This window comes from Pseudophryne corroboree, chromosome 4 (genome assembly GCF_028390025.1).
Source record: "Pseudophryne corroboree isolate aPseCor3 chromosome 4, aPseCor3.hap2, whole genome shotgun sequence".
NCBI classification, from domain to species: Eukaryota; Metazoa; Chordata; class Amphibia; order Anura; family Myobatrachidae; genus Pseudophryne; species Pseudophryne corroboree.
Genome location: NC_086447.1, coordinates 256,042,227 through 256,069,653, shown reverse-complemented (window position 1 = coordinate 256,069,653; position 27,427 = coordinate 256,042,227). Strand labels below are relative to the sequence as shown.

The 27,427-nt window shown below is 48.0% G+C and overlaps 2 protein-coding genes across 10 annotated transcripts in view; one reads left to right on the top strand and one right to left on the bottom strand.

Moving 5' to 3' along the window:
* Positions 1-27,427, bottom strand: part of MED12L (mediator complex subunit 12L) — a 1,138,385-nt gene that overhangs the window by 610,504 nt on the left and 500,454 nt on the right. The window lies entirely within an intron of this gene.
* GPR87 (G protein-coupled receptor 87) overlaps positions 6,789-27,427 on the top strand; it is a 29,780-nt gene continuing 9,141 nt past the window's right edge. Inside the window, exons 1-3 of one of the 2 annotated variants that reach the window (XM_063916063.1) lie at positions 6,789-7,073; positions 8,304-8,351; positions 13,897-14,001. In XM_063916063.1, the coding sequence (XP_063772133.1) occupies positions 13,971-14,001 (31 nt within the window). In that variant the 5' untranslated portion in view covers positions 6,789-7,073; positions 8,304-8,351; positions 13,897-13,970. The remainder of the gene's footprint in view (positions 7,074-8,303; positions 8,352-13,896; positions 14,002-27,427) is intronic. The other variant, XM_063916064.1, reaches the window with a different exon arrangement.

Here is a 27,427-nt window from a genome sequence, read left to right as displayed (position 1 = left end):
AGGTCTGACCGAACCGTTCGGTTTCGGTACCACAAACATTGTGGAATAGTATCCCTTCCCCTGTTGAGGAAGGGGAACCTTTACCACCACCTGCTGGAGAAATAGCTTGTGAATCGCTGCTACCACTACTTCCCTTTCTATGGGGGAAGCTGGCAGGGCCGATTTTAGGTAACGTTGAGGGGGCATCACCTCGAATTCCAGCTTGTATCCCTGAGACACAATTTGTATAGCCCAGGGATCCACCTGTGAGCGAACCCACTGGTGGCTGAAATGTCGGAGACGCGCCCCCACCACTCTTGGCTCCACCCGTGGAGCCCCAGCGTCATGCGGTGGATTTAGTGGAAGCCGGGGAGGACTTCTGTTCCTGGGAACTAGCTGTAAGGTGCAGCTTTTTCCCTCTGCCCCTGCCTCTAGCAAGAAAGGAAGCACCTCTGACCTTCTTGCTTCTTTGTGCGCGAAAGGACTGCATTTGGTAATACGGTGCTTTCTTCGGTTGTGGGGGAATATATGGCAAAAAGTTTGACTTCCCAGCAGTAGCTGTGGAAACCAGGTCCGAGAGACCGTCCCCAAACAATTCCTCACCCTTGTAAGGTAACACCTCCATGTGTTTTTTGGAGTCGGCATCACCTGTCCACTGCCAAGTCCACAGGACCCTTCTGGCAGAAATTGACATTGCATTAATTCTAGAGCCCAGTAGGCAAATGTCCCTCTGGGCATCCCTCATATATAGGACAGTGTCTTTTATATGCCCCAGGGTCAGCATAATAGTATCCCTGTCTAAGGTATTCATTTCCTCAAGACAGATTATCTGTCCACACTGCTACAGCACTACACATCCATGCCGACGCAATTGCCGGCCTCAATAGAGTCCCTGAATGTGTATAAACAGATTTCAGGATACTTTCCTGCTTTCTATCTGCAGGATCCTTTAGGGTGGCCGTATCCTGTGACGGCAGGGCCACCTTCTTAGATAAGCGTGTCAGAGCTTTATCTACCCTAGGGGAGGATTCCCAGCGCACCCTGTCCTCAGGCGGGAAAGGGTACGCCATAAGTAACCTTTTGGAAATCAGGACTTTCTTATCTGGGGAATCCCACGCTGTTTCACATAACTCATTTAACTCATGTGAAGGGGGAAAAGTCACCTCTTGCTTTTTCTCCCCATACATATAAACCCTCTTGTCAGGGGCAGGGTTCACCTCTGATATGTGTAAAACAGCCTTCATCGCTATAATCATATAACGTATAGCTTTTGTCATTTTTGGTTGCAATTTTGCATCATCGTCGTCGACACTGGAGTCAGAATCCGTGTCGACATCTGTGTCAACCATTTTGGATAGTGGGCGCTTTTGAGACCCTGAGGGCCTCTGCGCTGTAGGATCAGGCATGGGTTGAGACCCTGACTGACCCGAGGTATCCAACCTTTTATGTAAGGAGTTTACATTATCATTTAACACCTTCCACATATCCATCCAATCAGGTGTCGGCACCGACACGTCAGTCAACTGCACTTGCTCTGCCTCCACATAGCCCTCTTCAGCAAACATGTCGACACACGCGTACCGACACACCACACACACAGGGGAAGCTCTAAATGAGGACAGGACCCCAAAAGGCCTTTTGGAGAGACAGAGAGAGAGTTTGCCAGCACACACCCCAGCGCTATATAACCCAGGGATTACACAGTAACTTAGTGTTTACCCAGTAGCTGCTGTATAATGATTAATGCGCCTAAATTTATGTGCCCCCCCTCTCTTTTTTACCCCTCTACCGTGATTCTGCAGGGGAGAGCCTGGGGAGCTTCCTCTCAGCGGAGCTGTGGCAGGAAAATGGTGCTGGTGAGTGCTGAGGAAGAAGGCCCCGCCCCCTCAGCGGCGGGCTTCTGTCCCGCGATTTTTTGTAAAATAAATGGCGGGGGCTCATACATATAACAGTGTGCCACTGTTTATATGCAGCATTCGCCAGGAGGTAACAATTGCTGCCCAGGGCGCCCCCCCCTGCACCCTGCACCCTGCACCCTACAGTGACCGGAGTGTGTGGGTTAGTGTGGGCGCAATGGCGCACAGCTGCAGTGCTGTGCGCTACCTCATGTGAAGACAGGAGTCTTCTGCCGCCGATTTCGATGTCTTCTCCGCTTTTGCCGGCTTCTGTCTTCTGGCTCTGCGAGGGGGACGGCGGCGCGGCTCCGGGAACGGACGACAAGGTCAGGTCCTGTGTTCGATCCCTCTGGAGCTAATGGTGTCCAGTAGCCTAAGAAGCGCAACCTATCCGCAGTTAGTAGGTTTGCTTCTCTCCCCTCAGTCCCTCGTAGCAGAGAGTCTGTTGCCAGCAGAAGCTCTCTGAAAATAAAAAACCTAACTAAAATACTTTCTTATTAGCAAGCTCAGGAGAGCTCACTAAAAGCACCCAGCTCTGTCCGGGCACAGATTCTAACTGAGGTCTGGAGGAGGGGCATAGAGGGAGGAGCCAGTGCACACCAGGTAGTACTAAATCTTTCTTTAGAGTGCCCAGTCTCCTGCGGAGCCCGCTATTCCCCATTGCCCTTACGGAGTCCCCAGCATCCACTAGGACGTCAGAGAAATAAGATTTTACTTACCGGTAAATCTATTTCTCGTAGTCCGTAGTGTATGCTGGGCGCCCGTCCCAAGTGCGGACTTCTTCTGCAATACTTGTATATAGTTATTGCTTAAATAAGGGTTATGTTGTGGTTGCATCAGGGTTGGTCTGATGCTCCGTTGTTGTTCATACTGTTAACTGGGTAAGTTTATCACAAGTTATACGGTGTGATTGGTGTGACTGGTAGGAGTCTTGCCCTGGATTCCAAAATCCTTTCCTTGTACTGTCAGCTCTTCCGGGCACAGTTTCTCTAACTGAGGTCTGGAGGAGGGACATAGAGGGAGGAGCCAGAGCACACCAGTATGCAAATTCTTTCTTAAAGTGCCCTGTCTCCTGCGGAGCCCGTCTATTCCCCATGGTCCTTACGGAGTCCCCAGCATCCACTACGGACTACGAGAAATAGATTAATCGGGAAGTAAAATCTTATTATATGCACACACAATGAAAAAAAGAAAACGATCAATGGAAAATTGTGATCACCTGCCATCAGATGAATTAAGTGGCCCTGGACATGGTATTCGCCACATATGGCAGCCACCAGCCACAGAGGGGATGGGGGTGGCAGAAGCACACAGCAGGAGTTAGCAGAGGTGCAGATAGGGAAAGGGGCAGTGGCACACACGGTGGGGTGAGGCAAATGCAGAGGCACAGAGGGGAGTGGCAGAGGCACATAGGACAAAAGGAGCTAAGGCACAGAGGGTAGAGGAGCAAAGACAGAGGGTAGTGGTGGGGTAGAAACAGAGACACAGCTGGGGAACATCTTCTGAGTGCCTCTGTCTTGCCTCACTAGGGGAAGCGGGGGCAAGGGATAAGGAAGGAGCTGTCAGAGACTTTGGGGTGTGGCAACATACAGAGTCAGGAGAGGGAGCAGAACTACTACTTGGGGGTCATTCCGACCCGATCGCTCACTGCAGCTTGTCGCAGCGCAGCGATCGGGTCAGAACTGCGCATGCGCCGGCAGTCGTCGTTGCCCAGCGATCGCCTCTGAGACAGAGGCGGTCGCTGGGCGGGAGGGGGCTGAACGGCGGCTTAAACCGCCGTTTAGTAGGCGCGGTCCGGCCAATGCAGGCATGGCTGGACCATTGGGGGGGCATGGCGCGCCGGCTGCGTGACGTCTCACGCAGCCGCTGCGGCCAGCAGCAGCGACACACAACTCCCGGCCAGCCGCAGGAGCTGCGCTGGCCGGGAGTTACTCCACAAATACAAGAGCATCGCCGCTGTGCGATGCTTTTGTATTTGTGCGGGGGGGGGGGGGGGGGGCACTGACATGCGGGGCGGACTAGCCCTGTGCTGGGTGTCCCCCGCAAGTCTGGAAACATGATCGGAGCTGTGCTAACTCGGAATTACCCCCTTTGTCTGGACCGATGTTCCCTGGAAGGGGGGGGGGGGGGGCATACAACCGGCATGCCTCCTTCTTGCACCTGGATCTAATGAGCAACTGACAGAGGGAACCACTGGTGCTGATGATCCCAGGCTGCTTCTTACCGTCACACATGCACAGGCAGACATTTGCCTGTGAGCGAGAAGCAGGCTGCAGATACGGTCGTCAGCACCAGCGGCCCCTCTGTCAGTGGTACTTCCCACCTTACCCCCCTGCACTGCAGGTTAATACTGCTTCTCTCAGGATTGGCTCAACCTGCTGCCTGCCTCATCAGTCAGCCCAGCCTCTCAGCTGCACAGCAGCCTGACTGAGAACACTGAGCCACTACATCAGCTCTTCCTGCCACGAGCCTTGTCAGTCAGACCGGCCATTTGGTTGAGCTCCATTCGCTGGCTGATACAATAGCTGCCTGGACCCACACCTCTGTTAACTCATCAGCGGCTGCCTGTCATTTAGCTCAGTCTGGCCCCACAGCACACCTGAGCAGCTGCCTAGCTGTCATGCACATCTGACATGACCCGGCCATCTGCAGGGACTGCAGCAGATATATGGGGGAATGGGAACCACTGTGCACCAGTGTCTGAGGCAGATAGAGGACCGTGTCAAACTGCTGCTGGGTATGTCGGGCTGCAGCGCCCTTTAAACTGTGGTGCCTTACTCAGCCGCATAACTGGCGTAATAGTAGGGCCGGCCCTAAATACACACTAGGCAATATATCAAGCAAACGGCTGATATATTGCAAGCCCGCCGACAGGTGTGTACACCGGATATGTCTGTGAATGACGTCGTTCAAAGACATATCGCATCAACTATGCAGCACAGCCGATGGACAATATATCTAAATATATATCGACGCATCTGGCTGTGTGTAAGGGTTGTCCGCCGTCCACTTGTTGTGGGGGGCGACATCACAGCTGGGCCAACACATCAAGTGGCCAATCAGTATGTGTGTATACTTACCTGAATCTTTCACTTTGTCATGTCATGGTGGATCCACCGACATGTCTGTCTGATGTGTACCCAGCCTTAAACCAACAGTACAGACACCCAACACTCACATCTCCTGAAAGCATACTGTATGTCAGGAGATTTTGTAACAATCTACATACCGTGTTTCCCCGATAATAAGCCCTACCCTGAAAATAAGCCCTACCCTTGCTTTTGGAAACTGGTCCAAAATAAGCCCTACCCCGAAAATAAGCCCTATCAAAATTCTTATTACCCGAGTCCGTGCACTAAATTCAATGCCCCCAGCTCCACCCCCGCTAACCCCCTTCACCGCCGCCCTGCTTGAGGGATGCTGTACAGTACTGAAGACTCCATCTCCAAGTCCCAGGGATGCATTGCGCCCTGCGCATGATGTCACCGCGCACATCACGCGGCTTCTGTACACGGCGGGAGCGGAGTAGCAGTGGCGCTGGCAGAAAGCAAGAAGAAGAACTGGAACTGGAAAGTGCTGTAGGTGAGGAGCAGGACTGGGGGCATGGTAGCTGTGATAGGAGGACTGGGGGCTGTGAAAGCAGGACTGGGGGCATGGTGGCTGTAAAAGGGGGGCTGTAAAAGCAGGACTGGGGGAATGGTGGCTGTAAAAGGAGGACTGGGGGCTGTAAAAGCAGGACTGGGGGCATGGTGGCTGTAAAAGGGGGGCTGTAAAAGCAGGACTGGGGGAATGGTGGCTGTAAAAGGAGGACTGGGGGCTGTAAAAGCAGGACTGGGGGCATGGTGGCACCTGTTTTTTTTAAATTTGCTGTCAATGTTAATTAAAATAAGCCCTACCCCGAAAATAAGCCCTATGGTGTTTTTTGTTGGAAAAAAAATAATAAGACAGTGTCTTATTATCGGGGAAACACGGTAGTACACTTTTCCCCATTTCCTGCCAACTTCTTGACTCTCATTATTTGGTCTGTGGCCAAGAATGAGGCATTTGCCCTTCTTCTTTCCACCTGCTTACTAACTGTCCTATGAATTATGTTCCCTCGCATTGTATCTTCACCAGCTCTGTCTGCCCATATAACTAAAGACACTCATCACTTTTTCTATATGGACCTTATCTATTTTTTCGTTTAAGCAAGCATAGAGTGATCCCATCCCAAAGAACCCATTCAAAAGAACTATCAACATGGGGGAGATGTATTAAACTTTCTAAAGAGTAAATGTGGGGAAGATGTCCATAGCAAACCAATTAGCTTCTAACTATCATTTTTTTTAGAATGTACTAGAAATACTATAGCTAGAAGTTGGCTGGTTGCTGTGGGCAACTTCTCTGCTTGTCCTCCTTAGAAGGTTTGGTACATCTCCCCCATGTCTCCAACCATCCTTTTGATCCTAAACTGCATTTTTGCATTATATTCTATATAATAAAAGGCTAACGCTGCTCCTCACCTATTTGGGGGAAATTCAAGTGTTTTGCAAGCAGGCAACTACTAGACGGCAGTGTTCACTGCCGCCGGCACTGACATTACTGTTATGTTGTTGCATAAGTTTGATGGGATGGTAACTAGGGTGTATGTGTGCGTATGTATATATATATATATATAGATCTTTTTTAGGTGTCTTGTGTGCACAATCGTCTTTGTATAAAAGGCTGAAAGAGCATACATGCTATTAATATTATTATTATTAGCGTGTACTGCAGACTGGCAGGAGATAATATTGGTTTATGGAAGCATTTGAAAAGAAAACTTAATGACAAGTTAGAAATCATTTCCATTGCCCATTATTCTGCACACATCCGCCCAATGATCCATTAAACAATAAGCACACCTTTACGGAGACTGTTTAATTCTAAGGGAGAAGTTTAGACTTGAAATGAACTAATAATTTGTAGGTTTCCTTTACACTTCCTTATGAGTCATCGACATTAATGAGAGATACAGGTTCTTTATGGATAAAAAGATTTTAGACTTTCCCAGCAGGTGCCCAGAGTGGTTTAATCTCTTGTTTCTGCTTCAGATGTAAAGGATCTTGACTGTTTTATCCTGACATTCAACTCACATTATGGGCTTGGAGTCACTTCCAGAGGTATCTCCACGAGGTTCCTCCATGATGGAAAAATCAAACATGACCCTTCCAGTATGAGGTAAAATCTGTGGTTTGATGTTAAACAAGTACTGTATTTCCTTTTTGACAGTTATTACATAGCATAATATTATTTAATTTGATAGTTGATAATTGTAAAAAAACCAATATCAATAAAGAGTGATACTTATTTTCATGCCACCGTCTAATTTGTGCCATGAGTGCCTGCTGATGCCAAGGAACTGTCTTGGTAGCATCTGCCTATTGTCTTGTTTTGTATTCTAAATAGTTCTCAGTACGTATCTATTCTTATTCTATATAAGTTGCATCTTACTGTTGGTAAGCCGTCAAAATATAGTGGTCATGTGGCATACCCATTTTAAGTAAAAGGATATAGTGCCCTAGTTCTACCATGTGTTATATACACAGCAATATGCTATGATAATGTCATGCAGACATTGAAGAGAACCTGCAACGCTATCCTTTAGCCAATTCCTCTAGAACTCTCTGCAGCTTTTATATTACCTGGAGAGCTGGTGATAATGTTACAAGGTTTTTGCTGAAACCTTTCAGTGCTGACGCCAATATTGCACTATGAATAATACAGTTTTGTAATGTGCAGCTTGCGTCATTTTCATTTTTGAAATCATGTGGAGCAAACCGGCACATGGAACTCAAGAAAAGCTGTATAAGATTGCTGCACTGTTTTCTCACTCTGGTTTGTAACTGTTGCCTTCTGTGTTTAAAAATGTAAATACCTTTAAGCATAGCTAGGCAGCCTGTGACTCTCCAGAAGTGGTGAAACTGCAAGACCAAGGAAAGCCATAGGTTGCGTAGCTTACAAAAGTCTGACATTTTTGCAAATAATGTGTACTACTTGCAGCCTTCCTGTTGTGGATGTGTAGGTGCATGGATCAGACGACGGTGGCTAATGTACGGAGTCTGAGCAAGGACGTGTTTTGTCATCTTTAATCTGCAAAGTAGACTGAATGTCTCCTTACACCGTCTTACTGTAATAATATTATATTTTCATTACCTCATACATGTAATTCATAGCACATATAATTTAGTCATTTTCCCTGCTCTTTGTACACATGAAAATAACACTCTTGTAAAGTCCTGTTCACGGGCATTTTATTTAAACGTATCCTGCAGTCTTCATGTATAAACTTGTTGCAAACTCAAAAGACATGATACGTAGAAACAATTAGGAGCCACACATGTGCTCTGCTCTGGTTGAATTCTATGCTACTGCTCTCATGTAAATACACATTAATTTTTCACTTATCAGACACAACAGCAAACCGAGCTACAAGCCACCTCCATGCAGAACGATAAGGTAGGTCTCACTGCTTTAGCCTTTCTAAACACTGCAGCATGCTAGATTGGGAACATTATGAAGGCAGTATATAGTAATATCACTTGTGAGTTAAGACCACCTGAATTATAATATAAAGAAAATCACATTTACACTTTGAGTTCACTTTATTCAACTTCTTAAATGGGTGTAGCAGACATATAATGTACAGGTGGCATTTAAATACGTGCTCTTATGTTTTCAGTGCACTTTAACCTCTAGTGCCCTTTTACACATGCGGACAATACATGATATGAATTGGGAGTGTATTTGGTCTACTGGTTAAGGACATACTGGTCTGAAACAATTGAGTAATAACAGTAAAATACCTGCTTGGATGATTGTGCATTGACACATTGTTATGCTGGACAAGTACCATTGTGTTCACTAGAAATTAAAACATAAAAAATAAGCGCACAGCACACAGTATACCGAATGCAGGGAATCTGTAACAGAACAGTGTGCTATAAAATCACATCTGACACATAAGTAGTATAAAATGTGCATCACTGTGTCTAGATACAGTAGGTTTGTGCATTATTTAAGAACACGTGTGTGTGTGTGTGTGTGTGTGTGTGTGTGTGTGTGTGTGTGTGTGTACAGTGTATATATATAATATATATATATATTCTACTACGGTATGCTGGCACTCGGGATCCCGGCGCCCAGCATATCGGCGCCAGGATCCCGACAACTGGTATACCGGAAGCGGGGCGAGCGCAAAAGAGCCCCTTGCGGGCTCGCTGAGCACCAGGATCCCGACAGCCGGCATATCAAGTGCCACTATATATATTTATATATATATATATATATATATATCATATTCACATTGTTCCCTGACACTCCAGGATACCCTCAGGGTAGCATGCGCCGGCACCCCCAGACATGCAGATAAAGTAAAGCAGGCGGCACTCGGAGCATTCAGGATACCGACGCCGGAATCCCGACAGCTGGCAATGCCGGATTGCAACAGGGCGGATGCCACTGTTGATATATTGATGGCCGGCATACTGGCCGTTGGTAAATTGTTATGAACCCGTTCTACTTTATCTGTAAATGAGTGTGTATATATATATACACACACAAATCCTTGTGGCAGCACTCCCATAAAAAATACAGCTTTTCCGGTGCCCTCCTAGGTACCCCAGCAAGAGGTCCAATATAAACATGGCAATAGATACATACATACACACACTATATTGACAAAAGTATTTGGCCACACCAGTTAATTATTGAATTCAGGTGTTTCAATCAGACCCGTTGCCACAGGTGTATAAATTCAAGCACCTAGTTTCCATTAGCAAACATTTGTAATACACAATGGGTCGCCTTTGCAATAAGACGGTTCATAAAATTTCAACCCTGCTGGATATTCCACTGTCAACTGTAAGTGATATCATTAGAAAGTGAAAGCATTTAGGAACAGCAACTCAGTCACAAAGTGGAAGACCACATAAAATCACAGAGCGGGGTCAACGTATGCTGAGGCATATAGCAGTGGCGTGCGGTGAGGTCAGTAGCTAGTGAGGCACTACAGCCATAATGTCCGCCGAATCCTGCCGATGACCCCTAGCCAATGCCCGCTACTGCCTCTGAGCCGGTACCCGCTGCCACTGACAATGGCTTACAAACTCGCCCACAATCAACTGATCCAGCCCTCCGACACTAATTTCTATCTCAGTCCGATGCTGCCAATGCCCGCTGCCTGCCTGCTCATCATACTTGCGATATATTGTACATTTTTATAGGAAGAAAAAAAAAATTAGTGTTTGGGACTGTAAAGGGAGTGGGAGGAGGACATGAATGCAATTCTGTTGTCCAGGGCTTCCATTAAATTAATGGAGAAGGGTCTGAATGGGTTAAAAAAAAATGCGTGAGGTCCCCCCTCCTAAGTATAACCAGCCTCGGGCTCTTTGAGCCAGTCCTGGTTGTTTAAATACTGGGGGGAAAAATGGACAGGGGTTCCCCGTATTTAGACAACCAGCACCGGGCTCTTAGTCCGGTCCTGGTTCCAAAAAGACGGGGGACAAAAGATGTAGGGGTCCCCAGAATTTTTAAAACCAGCACCGGGCTCCACTAGTCAGAGAGATAATGCCACAGCCGGGGGACACTTTTATGTAGGTCCCTGCGGCCGTGGCATTACCCCCCCAACTAGTCACCTCTGGCCGGGGTACCCTGGAGGAGTGGGGACCCCTTAAATCAAGGGGTCCCCCCCCTCCAGGCACCCAAGGGCCAGGGGTGAAGCCCGAGGCTGTCCCCAGCACCCCTGGGCGGTGGGTGCCGGGCTGATAGCCATGTGTGTAAAAAAAGAATATTGCTTTTTGTTGTGGAACTACAAGGCCCAGCAAGCCTCCCCCGCTGGCTGGTACTTGGAGAACCTCAAGTACCAGCAGGCGGGGAAATAACGGGCTCGCTGGTACCTGTAGTTCTACAACAAAAAAATACCCAAATAAAAACACAAACACACACACCGTGACAGTAAAATTTTATTAAAACACACTTACACACTCACACATACTTACCTACATCCCACGCCGGTCACGTCCACTTGTCCAGTAGAATCCAAAGGGGTACCTGTAAAAATGAGAGAGATGACTTACCTACATCCCACGCCGGTCACGTCCACTTGTCCAGTAGAATCCAAAGGGGTAGAGGCACCTGTAAAAATTAACATTATACTGACATATGAGAGAGAGAGAGAGAGAGAGAGAGAGAGAGAGAGAGAGAGAAACTAACCTGCTGCTGGAGCCGGCGGAGGAGGACAGCCGCACGTACTGTACGGCCACCGCTGCTGCCCATCAGGTGATCGGGAGCCGGGAGGATGGAGCCAGAAGGGGAGGACGGGGGGAGAGCTGCACGCTCCGCAGGACCGCCGCTGCTGGTAGTGAGGTGAGCGGGAGACGGAGCAGGAGGAAGGGGGGGGAGGGAGCCGCACACGCTGAAGGCCCACCGCTACTCCCGGCTATCATTAACGCCGGGACCCGCCGCCTCCAGCGCCGCATGTGGATGATTGGACAAGCGGATCCAGCCCTGGATCCGCTGTCCAATCACAGGTGCCTCGCTGACATGGGGGTGGTGTCCCTGTCAGCGAGGCACTTGGAACAGTGCCGCTTTCCCTATGGTTTTTCATGGGCTTTTACAGCCCAGTGCTAGGCTCCGCCCCCCGCACTGTCCCCGTTCCCATTATCCACGGGAGGCACTGCTATCAGTGCCTCCCAAAGTACTTTAAAGCAGAAAAATGATTAGGATTCAATAAAGAAGATACTTATGACACAGAATATGTGTCACAAGTATCTCCTTATCACAGGGGAGGCACTGCCTCCCCTGACTGCACGTCCCTGGCATATAGTGCTTAGAATTCGCCAACGCTCTGCTGATTCCATAGCTGAAGAGTTCCAAACTTCCACTGGCATTAATGTAAGCATAAAAAAACTGTGCGGCTGGAGCACAATGGAATGGGTTTCCATGGCCGAGCAGCTGCATGCAAGCCTCACATCACCAAGTCCAATCGTCGGATAGGGTGGTGTAAAGTACACTGACACTGGACTGTGGAGCAGTGGAAACATGTTCTGTGGAGTGATTAATCATGCTTCTCTGTTTGGCAGTCAGATAGGAGAGTCTGGATTTGGCGCATTCTGGGAGAATGTTACCTGCCTCACTGCATTATGCCAACTGTGAATCTTGGTGGAGGAGGGATAATGGTATGGGGCTGTTCTTCAGGGTTTGGGCTAGGCCCCTTATTTTCATAGAAGGGCAATCTTAATGCTTCAGCATACCAAGACATTTTTGACAATGCTATGTTTCCAACTTTGTAGCAACAGTTTGGGGAAGGCCTTTTTGTATTCCAACACGACTGTGCCCCAGTGCACAAAGCAATGACTATAAAGAAAGACATGGTTTGATGAGTTTGGTGTGGAAGAACTTGGCTGGCTCGCAAAGAGCCCTGACCTCAACCCCATCGAGTGCCTCTGAGATGGACTGGAAGAGATTTGCGAGCCAAGCTTACTTGTCCAACATCAGTGACTGACTTCCTAAATGCTCTACACAATGAATGGGCACAAATTCCCACAGAAACACTCTAAAATCTTGTGGAAAGCCTGCCAAGAATAGTGGAAGCTGTTATAACTGCAAAAGGGGACCAACTCCATAAGTATATTTATCTGAATACATTGTCATTACAGTCCCTGTTGGTGTAATGGTCATGCGTCCGAATACTTTTGTCCATATAGTGTATATACTGTAGATATATCCCGACAACTGCTAAGTAAGTATGCTAATTCAAACCTTCTACCCCCCCCCCCCCCCACCCCAACGCTCCTTCCCCTGCAGCCTGAGCCTAACCTCCCCGGGTGGTGCCTAAACCTAACACACACACCCTGCGCGGCCTAACCCTTCCCAGCCCCGGCAAACTTACTGTACGTTCAGGATGACAGCAGCCAGGATTCCGGCGCTGGCATTGTGATTGATTTCGGGATCCCGATGTCGGTATTCTGAAAGTTGTCGGGATTCTGGCATTGGTATTCCAAATGCCAGCATCCCGAACACTGGTAATGGTGACCACACTCCGTCTCAGGACCCCTCGCTCCCCCCAATCATGGCTGGACGCCCTATGACTGACTGCCTAATAAATGAGAAACAAAAGATGGTAGGTGGTCTCTCCAAGTGCTAGGCAGCTGACTGTATCGCCCTGTCCGTAATCTGGCCCAGGTATTACTTGTGTCAGTATGTCCTTAACCAGTAGACCAAATGCACTCCCAGTATATATCAGGTATTGTCTGCATGTGTAAAAGTGGAATAGAAGTTAAAGTGCACTGAAAATATACAGATGTGGTTATGTTACAGGGAGTGCATCACAGTACAGTCACTGACAGTGGTACTGTATAATGTAAAGAGCAGAATTGGTATCCGGACTCCAGGTCGACAACAAAAAGATCGACATGGTCGACACACCTTAGGTCGACATGGACAAAAGGTCGACATGGACAAAGGTTGACAGGAACAAGGTCGACATGGAAAAAGGTCGACATGAGTTTTTCACAAATTTTTTACTTTTTTGGAACCTTTTCATACTTAACGATCCACGTGGACTACGATTGGAACGGTAATATGTGCCGAGCGAAGCGAAGGCACCATGCCCGAAGCATGGCGAGCGAAGCGAGCCATGCGAGGGGACGCGGTGCACTAATTGGGGTTCCCGGTCACTCTACGAAGAAAACGACACCAAAAAAAACATAAAAAGTCATGTCGACCTTTTTCCATGTCGACTTTGTTCCGGTCGACCTTTTGTCCATGTCGACCTAAGGTGTGTCGATCAATTGGCGTCGACCTAAGGTGTGTCGACCTTTTTGTTGTCGACCTGGAGTCGCAGACCCAGCAGAATTATAGGAAAATTGCAATTAAAGTAAATATGTGATTTCCTTTTTATATCTCGTCCTAATGGTATCATAGTAAACTAGATCATAATTTAACAAATAAATATGTAAATTGCTTTACTTACTTAATGTTTACAAATTATTTACTTCCGTAGAGCTCAAAGGACAAAGCTGTTATCTAGAGGACATATCTTTCTTGTGTAACCTACGATATACTGCAAGTATAAATATGGATGTAGATTTGCATGGCAATTCCCCAGGTAAGATAATGTGCCCACACTCAGCTGAATGACAGTACTATTACTTCAATAAACAGTATGTGCTTATAGGAAAGACATATGCTATACCAGCTGTCAGGATGCTGGCTGTCAGGCAGTTTATTAGCCGCATACCACCTATAGGTAGTGATGATCAGGGTCGGCCCGACGCATACGCGGGCTACGCAGCCTCGTTGAGCGCCAGGCAGTACAGGGCACTGCTGCAGACAGTGAGTCACAGTGACTTCACTCTCTACAGCAGCGGTGGCCAGCCAGCGGATAGATGCACTCCCAGCCACCGCTGCCCAGCGCGCACAGACGTCTCCGGCGGCAGTGACTATCTTAAATTCGGCACCGGCCCGTGAACCAATCAGAGCTCGTGGACCGGCAGCTAAGGCTCCTGATTGGCTGCCGGACCGCGAGCTCAGATTGGCTCACAGGCCGGCACCGATTTGAAGATAGACACCGCCACCGGAGACTGATGGCCCAGGTCAGGAGAGGCGCACGCTGCGCTCTCCTCCCCTCACAGCAGCGCAGTGAGCAACACTTTTTTTGGGGGGAGGCACTGTGGGGAAATGTGTATCTGCACGGTGTGGGGGCATATCTGGCGCTGTGGGGAAATGTGTATCTGCACTGGGGGCATATGTGGGGAAATGTGGGGAAATGTGAACTGTGGGGAAATGTGTATCTGCACTGGGGGCATATCTGGCGCTGTGGGGATATAAGTATCTGGCACTGGGGGTATATCTGGTGCTGTTGGGAAATGTGTATCTGCACTGGGGGCATATATGGCGCCGTGGGGATATGTGTATCTGCACTGGGGGCATATCTTGTGCTGTGGGGAAATGTGTATCTGCACTGGGAGCATATCTGGCACCGTAGGGATATGTGTATCTGCACTGGGGGCATATCTGGTGCTGTGGAGAAATGTGTATCTGCACTGGGGGCATATCTGGTGCTGTGGGGAAATGTGTATCTGCACTGGGGGTATATCTGGCACCGTAGGGATATGTGTATCTGCACTGGGGGCATATCTGGTGCTGTGGGGAAATGTGTATCTGCACTGGGGGTATATCTAGCACCGTAGGGATATGTGTATCTGCACTGGGGGCATATCTGGTGCTGTGGGGAAATGTGTATCTGCACTGGGGGCATATCTGGTGCTGTAGGGAAATGTGTATCTGCACTGGGGGCATATCTGGTGCTGTGGAGAAATGTGTATCTGCACTGGGGGCATATCTGGTGCTGTGGAGAAATGTGTATCTGCACTGGGGGCATATCTGGTGCTGTGGGGAAATGTGTATCTGCACTGGGAGCATATCTGGCACCGTAGGGATATGTGTATCTGCACTGGGGGCATATCTGGCGCTTTGGGGAAATGTGTATCTGCACTGGGGGCATATCTGGTGCTGTGGGGAAATGTGTATCTGCACTGGGGGCATATCTGGTGCTGTGGGGAAATGTGTATCTGCACTGGGAGCATATCTGGCACCGTAGGGATATGTGTATCTGCACTGGGGGCATATCTGGCGCTTTGGGGAAATGTGTATCTGCACTGGGGGCATATCTGGTGCTGTGGGGAAATGTGTATCTGCACTGGGGGCATATCTGGTGCTGTAGGTAAATGTGTATCTGCACTGGGGGTATATCTGGCACCGTAGGGACATGTGTATCAGGCACTATGGACATCAGTCACCCACTATCTCCATGTCAGCCTGCCTCAGTCACCCATTATCTCCCTGTCACCCCTGTCTCAGTCACCCACCATCTCCCTGTCACCCCTGCCTCCCTGTCACCCCTGCTACGGGCACGGTGGCGCGCTACGCGCGCCACACTATTTTATTCTCCCTCCAGGGGGGTCGTGGACTCCCACGATGGAGAATAAGTGTCAGTATGCCGGCTGTCGGGCTCCCGGCGCCGGTATGCTGGTCGCCGGGAGCCCGACCGCCGGCATACCGAAGACCACCCCCGCCTACAGCTGTCAGCTCTAGGGCAGGGAGCAGAGACAGCCTTTCTCACACATCAGCAACAGTCTCTGCTCTCTCCCACTGATGTGCAGCACACTTGTGTTCAGCTGCTAGAGCCGACACCTGTAGGCAGGTGGGTTACAGGGGTACTACACCCTCTGCCATTCTCCACCCCCGCCATCAGCCACTGACACTTACCTACTCTCCTAAAATGCCCGGAAGACTCCTGAATTTAGGAGTGTTCTCCCTGACTCCTGTGAGAGAAGGAAACCCTCCTAGATCCTTACTATTTCCCTACTGAAGTGGGCAGAAAGATGGATTAATGATGGAATTCATTGCGTCATCATGGCCCTGCCCCCCTACACTTGTCACTTGGCCCTCCTTTCCAGTCCCAACATTTGAACTCTAGATGCCAGGCTTACCAAATGCTAGTAACTTACTTAAAGGCAAAGGTATGGGCTATGACATTCGTGAACAGAAATTAAATGAATCCCTTCCTTACAGTATATTCTCTAACCTTTCTGTTATAGAATATATTTTTTTAAATTTATAGTATTTTATATTTTATGTTGTAAATTGGTGTATATTCTATAACGGGGGCTGAAAGGTTTGCCCTTAACTTCTATTTCGGTTTCGGACTGTTTTTCCTCTGACTGAATTATACCACTTTCAGATTGCAATGCCGGGTCCCACCCAGGAACTGGAAACGGGTCCTTCCCAGGTGGGACCCAGTATTGGACCCTTACACACTGGCTTATTACCGAGTCGGATTGCCATTGCAGGCGTGGGGCTGAATCGGCATCAGGGATGGGTGTGGAGGCAGCGCTGGGAGATGAGATCATCTCCGTGCCCCCTCTGCCTAGGCTGTGAATGGGTCCCGGCTCTCATCGACCGGGCAACCTGTTCACACTGCACCTGACCCAATAATTACCCAGTAATAACCCTACTTTATTCCCAGGTTGAATTACCGGGTCAGGCGACCCGGGAATTCGGCAGTGACCCTTTTCACACCACACAGCGACCCGCGTCGACCCGGTAATATACCATGTCGATATCAGGTTATTTGGGTGGTGTGAAAGCGGTATAAGCAATTCACATTTAAAAGAAGGAAATTATCATGTTTGAAGGGCGTAAAGAACAGCCATGAAAACATCTGTTACTTTTTTATAGTACTACAGAGGATGAAAAAGGCACATTCTAACATCCTATGCAAATATATATATATATATATATATATATACAGTCTGCTCGGACCGGCACTCCCCCTCCTCAATTTAGCTGCTTTGGTGCCGTCTCAGGAATAGGTAGGTAAATGAAGCATGAAGAAAAGCGGCACTCAAAGTCTGATAAAGAAGTTAAATGTATTTCACACGTAAAAGTGAACCGACGTTTCGGGGACCAAACGCCCCTGTTCACCTTGAAAAAGGGGCGTTTGGTCCCCGAAACGTCGGTTCACTTTTACGTGTGAAATACATTTAACTTCTTTATCAGACTTTGAGTGCCGCTTTTCTTCATGCTTCATTTATATATATATATATATATATATATATATATATAAATATCGTGATGGTGTCCGGCACTCAAGGCAATAGAGTGATAAACGTGCTGCGGTGCCCTCCGTGAGGGAATGGTGTCCCACTGAATACTTCCAAGGGTAAAGCAGGTGGCACTCAGCAGTCTGAATTCCATATAAACTTTTATTCAACAACCGACATGTTTCGGAGTTTCCTCCGTCCTCAGGGCAGTAATATATATATTGCGCGTAATGTGCAATAACACACAGTCTGATCTACGTGAAATACAACTTGCTGAAATGGCGACCAGGTTTGAGGAAAGAGGATATAAATCAGGAATGATCAAAAAGGCCCTTAAAAGGGCACGTTTTATCTTTGATGGGAGACATAAATCTCCGGGTTCAAAAATATTGGATAGAATGGTGGTTACTACCCAATATGATATCAATGCACCAATTTTTGCAAGTTCGGTGAAAAAACATTCGCCTATTATTGCCACTGACAAAGCATTCCGAAAATAAGAATTTACTTACCGATAATTCTATTTCTCGTAGTCCGTAGTGGATGCTGGGAACTCCGTAAGGACCATGGGGAATAGCGGCTCCGCAGGAGACTGGGCACAAAAGTAAAAGCTTTAGGACTACCTGGTGTGCACTGGCTCCTCCCCCTATGACCCTCCTCCAAGCCTCAGTTAGGATACTGTGCCCGGACGAGCGTACACAATAAGGAAGGATATTGAATCCCGGGTAAGACTCATACCAGCCACACCAATCACACCGTACAACCTGTGATCTGAACCCAGTTAACAGCATGACAACAGAGGAGCCTCTGAAAAGATGGCTCACAACAATAATAACCCGATTTAGTTAACAATAACTATGTACAAGTATTGCAGACAATCCGCACTTGGGATGGGCGCCCAGCATCCACTACGGACTACGAGAAATAGAATTATCGGTAAGTAAATTCTTATTTTCTCTGACGTCCTAGTGGATGCTGGGAACTCCGTAAGGACCATGGGGATTATACCAAAGCTCCCAAACGGGCGGGAGAGTGCGGATGACTCTGCAGCACCGAATGAGAGAACTCCAGGTCCTCCTCAGCCAGGGTATCAAATTTGTAGAATTTAGCAAACGTGTTTGCCCCTGACCAAGTAGCTGCTCGGCAAAGTTGTAAAGCCGAGACCCCTCGGGCAGCCGCCCAAGATGAGCCCACTTTCCTTGTGGAATGGGCTTTTACAGATTTTGGCTGTGGCAGGCCTGCCACAGAATGTGCAAGCTGAATTGTACTACAAATCCAACGAGCAATAGTCTGCTTAGAAGCAGGAGCACCCAGCTTGTTGGGTGCATACAGGATAAACAGCGAGTCAGATTTTCTGACTCCAGCCGTCCTGGAAACATATATTTTCAGGGCCCTGACTACGTCCAGCAACTTGGAGTCCTCCAAGTCCCTAGTAGCCGCAGGCACCACAATAGGCTGGTTCAAGTGAAATGCTGAAACCACCTTAGGGAGAAATTGAGGACGAGTCCTCAATTCTGCCCTGTCCGTATGAAAAATTAGGTAAGGGCTTTTATAGGATAAAGCCGCCAATTCTGAGACACGCCTGGCTGAAGCCAGGGCTAACAGCATTACCACCTTCCATGTGAGATATTTTAAGTCCACAGTGGAAAGTGGTTCAAACCAATGTGATTTTAGGAATCCCAAAACTACATTGAGATCCCAAGGTGCCACTGGAGGCACAAAAGGAGGTTGTATATGCAGTACCCCCTTGACAAACGTCTGTAATTCAGGAACTGAAGCCAGTTCTTTTTGGAAGAAAATCGACAGGGCCGAAATTTGAACCTTAATGGACCCTCCTGTTTGCAGGAAATGCAGGAAACGACCCAGTTGAAATTCCTCTGTAGGGGCCTTCCTGGCCTCGCACCACGCAACATATTTACGCCAAATACAGTGATAATGTTGTACAGTTACATCCTTCCTGGCTTTGATCAGGGTAGGGATGACTTCATCCGGAATGCCTTTTTCCTTCAGGATCCGGCGTTCAACCGCCATGCCGTCAAACGCAGCCGCGGTAAGTCTTGGAAGAGACAGGGTCCCTGCTGGAGCAGGTCCTTTCTTAGAGGCAGAGGCCACGGGTCCTCTGTGAGCATCTCTTGAAGGTCCGGGTACCAAGTCCTTCTTGGCCAATCCGGAGCCACGAGTATAGTCCTTACTCCTCTCCTTCTTATGATCCTCAGTACCTTGGGTATGAGAGGCAGAGGAGGGAACACATACACTGACTGGTACACCCATGGTGTTACCAGAGCGTCCACAGCTATTGCCTGAGGGTCCCTTGACCTGGCGCAATACCTGTCTAGTTTTTTGTTGAGGCGGGACGCCATCATGTCCACCTTTGGTTTTTCCCAACGGTTCACAATCATGTGGAAGACTTCTGGGTGAAGTCCCCACTCCCCCGGGTGGAGGTCGTGTCTGCTGAGGAAGTCTGCTTCCCAGTTGTCCACTCCCGGAATGAACACTGCTGACAGTGCTATCACATGATTTTCTGCCCAGCGAAGAATCCTTGCAACTTCTGCCATTGCCCTCCTGCTTCTTGTGCCGCCCTGTCTGTTTACGTGGGCGACTGCCGTGATGTTGTCCGACTGGATCAGCACCGGCTGACCTTGAAGCAGAGGTCTTGCTAGGCTCAGAGCATTGTAGATGGCTCTTAGCTCCAGGATATTTATGTGAAGTGATGTCTCCAGGCTTGACCACAAGCCCTGGAAATTTTTTCCCTGTGTGACTGCTCCCCAGCCTCTCAGGCTGGCATCCGTGGTTACCAGGACCCAGTCCTGAATGCCAAATCTGCGGCCCTCTAGAAGATGAGCACTCTGCAACCACCACAGGAGAGACACTCTTGTCCTTGGAGACAAGATTATCCGTTGATGCATCTGAAGATGCGACCCGGACCATTTGTCTAGCAGATCCCACTGGAAGGTTCTTGCGTGGAATCTGCCGAATGGGATTGCTTCGTAAGAAGCCACCATTTTTCCCAGAACCCTTGTGCATTGATGCACTGAGACTTGGCCTGGTTTTAGGAGCTTTCTGACTAGTTCGGATAACTCCCTGGCTTTCTCCTCCGGGAGAAACACCTTTTTCTGGACTGTGTCCAGGATCATCCCTAGGAATAGAAGTCGTGTCGTCGGGATCAGCTGCGATTTTGGAAAATTGAGAATCCAACCGTGCTGGCGCAGCACTATCTGAGATAGTGCTACCCCGACTTCCAACTGTTCCCTGGATCTTGCCCTTATCAGGAGATCGTCCAAGTAAGGGATAAGTAAAACTCCCTTCCTTCGAAGGAGTATCATCATTTCGGCCATTACCTTGGTAAAGACCCGGGGTGCCGTGGACAATCCAAACGGCAGCGTCTGAAACTGATAGTGACAGTTCTGTACCACAAACCTGAGGTACCCTTGGTGAGAAGGATAAATTGGGACGTGTAGGTAAGCATCTTTGATGTCCAGAGACACCATATAGTCCCCTTCTTCCAGGTTTGCAATCACTGCTCTGAGTGACTCCATCTTGAATTTGAACCTTTGTATGTAAGTGTTCAAGGATTTTAGGTTTAAAATTGGTCTTACCGAGCCGTCCGGCTTCGGTACCACAAATAGTGTGGAATAGTACCCCTTTCCCTGTTGTAGGAGGGGTACCTTGATTATCACCTGCTGGGAATACAGCTTGTGAATGGCTTCCAATACTGCCTCCCTGTCTGAGGGAGACGTCGGTAAAGCAGACTTTAGAAAACGGCGAGGGGGAGACGTCTCGAATTCCAATTTGTACCCCTGAGATACCACCTGAAGGATCCAGGGGTCCACTTGCGAGTGGGCCCACTGCGCACTGAACTTCTTGAGACGGGCCCCCACCGTGCCTGAGTCCGCTTGTAAAGCCCCAGCGTCATGCTGAGGACTTTGCGGAGGCGGGAGAGGGCTTTTGTTCCTGGGAACTGGCTGTTTGTTGCAGCCTTTTTCCTCTCCCTCTGCCACGGGGCAGAAATGAGGCGCCTTTTGCCCGCTTGCCCTTATGGGGCCGAAAGGACTGCGCCTGATAGTATGGCGTCTTCTTAGGTTGAGAAGCTACCTGGGGTAAAAATGTATATTTTCCAGCAGTTGCTGTGGCTACCAGGTCTGATAGACCTACCCCAAATAACTCCTCCCCCTTAAAAGGCAATACTTCCATGTGCCTTTTAGAATCCGCATCACCTGACCACTGCCACGTCCATAAACCTCTTCTTGCAGAAATGGACAGCGCGCTAACTCTTGATGCCAGTCGGCAAATATCCCTCTGTGCATCACGCATATATAGAAATGCATCCTTCAAATGCTCTACAGTCAATAATATACTGTCCCTATCAAGGGTATCGATATTTTCAGTCAGGGAATCCGACCACGCCAGGCCCGCACTGCACATCCAGGCTGAGGCTATTGCTGGTCGCAGTATAACACCCGTGTGAGAGTATATACATTTTAGGATGTTCTCCAGCTTTCTATCGGCAGGTTCCTTAAGGGCGGCCGTATCAGGAGAGGGTAGTGCTACCTGTTTAGACAAGCGTGTGAGCGCTTTATCCACCCTTGGGGGTGTTTCCCAATGTGCCCTATCCTCTGGCGGGAAAGGGTACGATGCCAATAACCTTTTAGGAATTATCAGGTTTTTTTCGGGGGAAACCCACGCCTCATCACACACTTCATTTAATTCCTCGGATACAGGAAAAACTACAGGCAGTTTTTTCTCACCAAACATAATACCCTTCTTAGTGGTACTTGTATTATCAGATATATGCAATACATTTTTCATTGCTTCAATCATGTAACGTGTGGCCCTAGTGGAAGTCACGTTTGTCTCCTCATCATCGACACTGGAGTCAGTATCCGTGTCTGTGTCTGCCATTTGAGGTAACGGGCGTTTTAAAGCCCCTGATGGCGTTTGAGACCCCTGGACAGGCACAAGCTGATTTGCCGGCTGTCTCATGTCGTCAACTGTCTGTCGTAAGGAGCTGACACTGTCACGCAGTTCCTTCCACAAGCTCATCCACTCAGGTGTCGACTCCCCAGGGGGTGACAACTGTATAATAGGCAATTGCTCCGCTTCTATCTCATTTTCCTCCTCAAACATGTCGACACAATCGTACCGACACACCGCACACACACAGGGAATGCTCTGATAGAGGACAGGACCCCACTAGCCCTTTGGGGAGACAGAGGGAGAGTATGCCAGCACACACCAGAGCGCTATATATATACAGGAATACCACTATCAAGTGTGCTTTTCCTTATATAGCTGCTGTTTATATAAAACTGCGCCAAATTAGTGCCCCCCTCTCTTTTTTACCCTTTTCTGTAGTGCAGGACTGCAGGGGAGAGTCAGGGAGACGTCCTTCCAGCGGAGCTGAGATGGAAAATGGCGCCCGTGTGCTGAGGAGATAGGCTCCGCCCCCTTCTCGGCGGCCTTTTCTCCCGCTTTTTTGGTAATTCTGGCAGGGGTTAAAATACACCCATATAGCCCTGGGGGTTATATGTGGTGTATTTATGCCAGCCAAGGTGTTTTACATTGCTGCTCAGGGCGCCCCCCCCTAGCGCCCTGCACCCTCAGTGACCGGAGTGTGAAGTGTGCCTGAGTAACAATGGCGCACAGCTGCAGTGCTGTGCGCTACCTTGTTGAAGACTGATGTCTTCTGCCGCCGATTTTTCCGGACCTTTTCTTGCTTCTGGCTCTGTAAGGGGGCCGGCGGCGCGGCTCCGGGACCGAGCTCCGAGGCTGGGCCTGTGTTCGGTCCCTCTGGAGCTAATGGTGTCCAGTAGCCTAAGAAGCCCAATCTACTCTGCACGCAGGTGAGTTCGCTTCTTCTCCCCTTAGTCCCTCGAAGCAGTGAGCCTGTTGCCAGCAGGTCTCACTGAAAATAAAAAACCTAAACTTAAACTTTTCACTAAGAAGCTCAGGAGAGCCCCTAGTGTGCACCCTTCTCGGCCGGGCACAAAAATCTAACTGAGGCTTGGAGGAGGGTCATAGGGGGAGGAGCCAGTGCACACCAGGTAGTCCTAAAGCTTTTACTTTTGTGCCCAGTCTCCTGCGGAGCCGCTATTCCCCTTGGTCCTTACGGAGTTCCCAGCATCCACTAGGACGTCAGAGAAAGGTTGTGAAGAAGCCATTTATATTTTTTTCCAGGGGCCCTAATTTGAAGCAAATATTGAGGCAACCTATGAAGAATTTTAGTACAAAACCTAAGGACACTTGGCTCACCACTCGCAGGATGGCCTGTTTTCGGTGCTCTGCATGTACAACATGTAACAGTATGCTAACAGGGAAAGTGTTTGCTCATCCGCATATGGGTAAAAAGATTTCAATTAAACATCAGGTCACTTGCACAACCTACTTTGTTGTCTGCATCTTAATATGCCCATGTGGACTCTATTATGTGGGCAAGACCACTACCACATTTAGAGAAAGGATGGCGAACCATCGCCTCTCTATTCGACAGGCGATTTTGAACCACCAGAGTGATAAGCCGGTGGCTCAGCATTTTTTTCAAAATTGACATCAACTTGCAACATTAAAGTGCATGATCATAGATCATATCCCTAAGCTATCTAGGGGAGGAGGCCGAGGAAGAAAGCTACTTCAATCTGAATCCCGGTGGATTCATTCACTGGACACTAAGTCCCCCAAGGGCTTGAATGAGAGTAATAACTTTCGATGCTTTCTATAGTATTAAGTTATAGCTGGACATTCCATCTTGTTTTACATATGTGTGGCTCTCTATTAAGATTTATCGCCTTATGTAATTATACTATGTAAATGTTATGTTTTTTTTATTATTAATTTTGGTTGTCATGTTTGCACATGGCATTTCGGATTTGGATCACTATCCGGTACTTCATTCTGTAAGCAGACACTTTGGGACATATAGTATTGATTTATGCATTGATTAATTCTTTGTTACAACATATCAGTAATAACCCAAGTACTGATTTGACTTCTTATCTTAAGCTGTATGGTCATGCCCCCTTACACCTGCGTTGATGTGCTATCTTGCTTCTGATAATGTACAGCCCGTTTTTGTTGAAATACTGTACTCACTGTACACACTTTTGGTGTAATACACTTTGGGTGACAGTGCCTGTGTGATTCCCTGTGATGAGGTATGAAGGCAGTAGTCTGATGCGCTCAACACGAGGTACCCATGGCAACAGCCCTGTTTATGTTTGTGTCTGTGAACAAAGCCCCGTCTGCTGTGGCGGTGAAGTAGCTATTGGAACGAAGTACCCGGAAGTCTGTTATGCCGAGGAACGCATAAGTGTGTCCGGCATTGATATGGTTTGTGATCACGTGCTGTACCCGGAAGTCCGCAGCGCCGTGGAACGCATGAAGGTTTCCGGCGCTGTGATGTGGTGTGAAGACGTGATGAGGTTTGTTGGTGCATGCGCAATGAGGTGAGACGCACACCGCGGGTGTTTGAATGGGAGATCGTGATCAGCTGTAGTAGTTATGGTATCTATGATGGGTATATATTTGGCTGTGTCTGTTATGTGTCTGCTTGCAGATGGCTCTGGAATGTGGAAGGTGACAGTAACATGATGTGCAGGTCTTGAACGGTCTATATGGGAACGAGGTCGACGGACTGACTGGTTTGATTTTCCATGTCCTTCTAAAAGCAATTACTCTTCATCAATGAACTCCTTAGTGCTGCATATATTGTGAATTTTTTTCAAGCTTTTATGCTGAGCCACCATCACTATTGTGATTCTACCTGAAATGCCCAGTTTGGGTGAAAATACATTTAGAAGACTTTTTTTTTCATATGTTTATGATGTTTGAGTGCCTCTTTCCATATATATATATATATATATATACATATATATGTATGAACACTCCAACGGCGGCACCCTGGCCTCTCAAATAAAGATAACAAGACACGGTACTCTTAGGCAACGTTTCAGCACCTAGCAGAGCTTTTATCAAGCCACATACGTTGCCTAAGAGAGCCGTGTCTTGTTATCTTTATTTAAGAGACCAGAGTGCCACCGTTGGAGTGATTGTGTTATGTGGAGCCGGGTAGGCTGTCATGTGGAAGGCACCTGGCACAGTATACATTATTTACCCACGGAGTGCCAGATTTTGGAGAAATATATATATATATATATATATATATATATATATTTATTTTTTAATTAATGACATTTTTACCAATAGTTTCACATTCCCCCATTGCGATACCAAAAAATGTTTGCCGTCAATAGATTTCTGTAAACTTGCCAGGTAAAAAAATTAAAAAAATGCTTTTCGGTTACCAATCCCTGCCAGCGCTCATCCTGATGTTTGTTCATGAGGATGTAAAACCTGAATATATTGCAACATTATTAACCTACTTCAGCAAAAGCTACCACCTACACTGTAAACTCACAGTGAGATTACACAACCCAGATGGGTTGTGACATGACTAGTGTGATTTCCCTGAGATACAAGAGATTAGTTCAGCATATGGTAGTTTTCAGAACTAAACTGCCACATGGCTAGACTATGTTATGAGTGCCTATTGTGATCTTGAGCTAACAGAATCCACTTGCCAAATGCTTCACCTACAGGGCCGCATTAAGGCTGGTGGGGGCCTGGAGCAACGAAGTTGTGGGGCTCCCACTACTATTGCTTTCATTCACCCCTGAGCACCCTACCCCCATGTGCACAACTGTTCAAACACACACACACACATTACCTGGACATCATGAAGCAGCAGCACAGTGCGCCAGAGCAGCAGACATGTCTTGCAGGATTTCACTTCATTATCCCACGAGACTGACTGTACACTGGGGAGCTCCTCGGCGACTGCTGTTAATGAACAGCTGAGCTGCCAGAGGGGGACTGCTTAGATTAAAAGAGCAGTGTGTGGGGGCCCCTAATGTGTGGGGGCACCAAGACGACCATCCCAGTTGCCCCTCCTTTAATCTGGCTCTGCTCACATATAACAGCCCTCTTTCCCAGAACTGAAATCATTTACTGGTACTGAGCAGCCACCAGGTCTTCAATTCTAAGTAGTGCAAGATCAAGATCACGGACACATACAATTAAAGGGAACAGGACACCTTAGAAACGACCAAAACTTAATGGGTTGCGTTGATGTGACCGGTGGTCAGGAGACTGCGGTCACAATACTGATGCCGGAATCCCGGCATCTGAAAATCCCCGCAGTCAGCATGCCGACCAACAGGGACTATTCTAGTCCATGACAGCCAAAGAGTGGGAATAGAACCTGTGGCGAGCTAAGCGAGCCACCGAGCCCGCTGCATGGCGAGCGCAACAAGCCAGCAAGGGTCTTTGTTGCGCTCCCCCCCCCCCCCCACCGGCCATCAAACAACCGGGATCCCACCGTCAGTATTGTGACCAGCGGACTCCTGACCGACGGTCACACATATCCAACCCAGAGAAAAACAGCATGCCAGATCTTCAGTATACTGTAGCTTGGGCAATCTTCACTGAAGAGTATGCTTGTCAGTTACCCAAATAGCACTGATAAATGTTTTGCTGGGCAATTCTCTTAAATAATGCAAGTATTTTCCACAAAAGAGAATTGATGAGACGTTACAGATTTTTTTTGGGATGTATAAGTACAGCAAATGCCTTGTATATAAATATTGCACCGTTCTCTCCAATTGCTAAATTATTTTACCCAGTAGAGATAAGAACTGATAAGTAGTACTAGCTATTGAGTAGATCTTAAGAATACTCCAGATTAACTGCACTATAATGAAATTCCGCACATTTACAATATGCACAAATCATCTCACTGTAGCGACATACTTAACAGATCCTTTACAGGTTAGCTTCATCATAGAGAAATATCAGGTAAGAGGCTTTCCAGATGATAAAGGCTGATGAACTTTGCTGAGCAGCTCATAGCAGGGACATGCGGTGAGGTAAATGGCT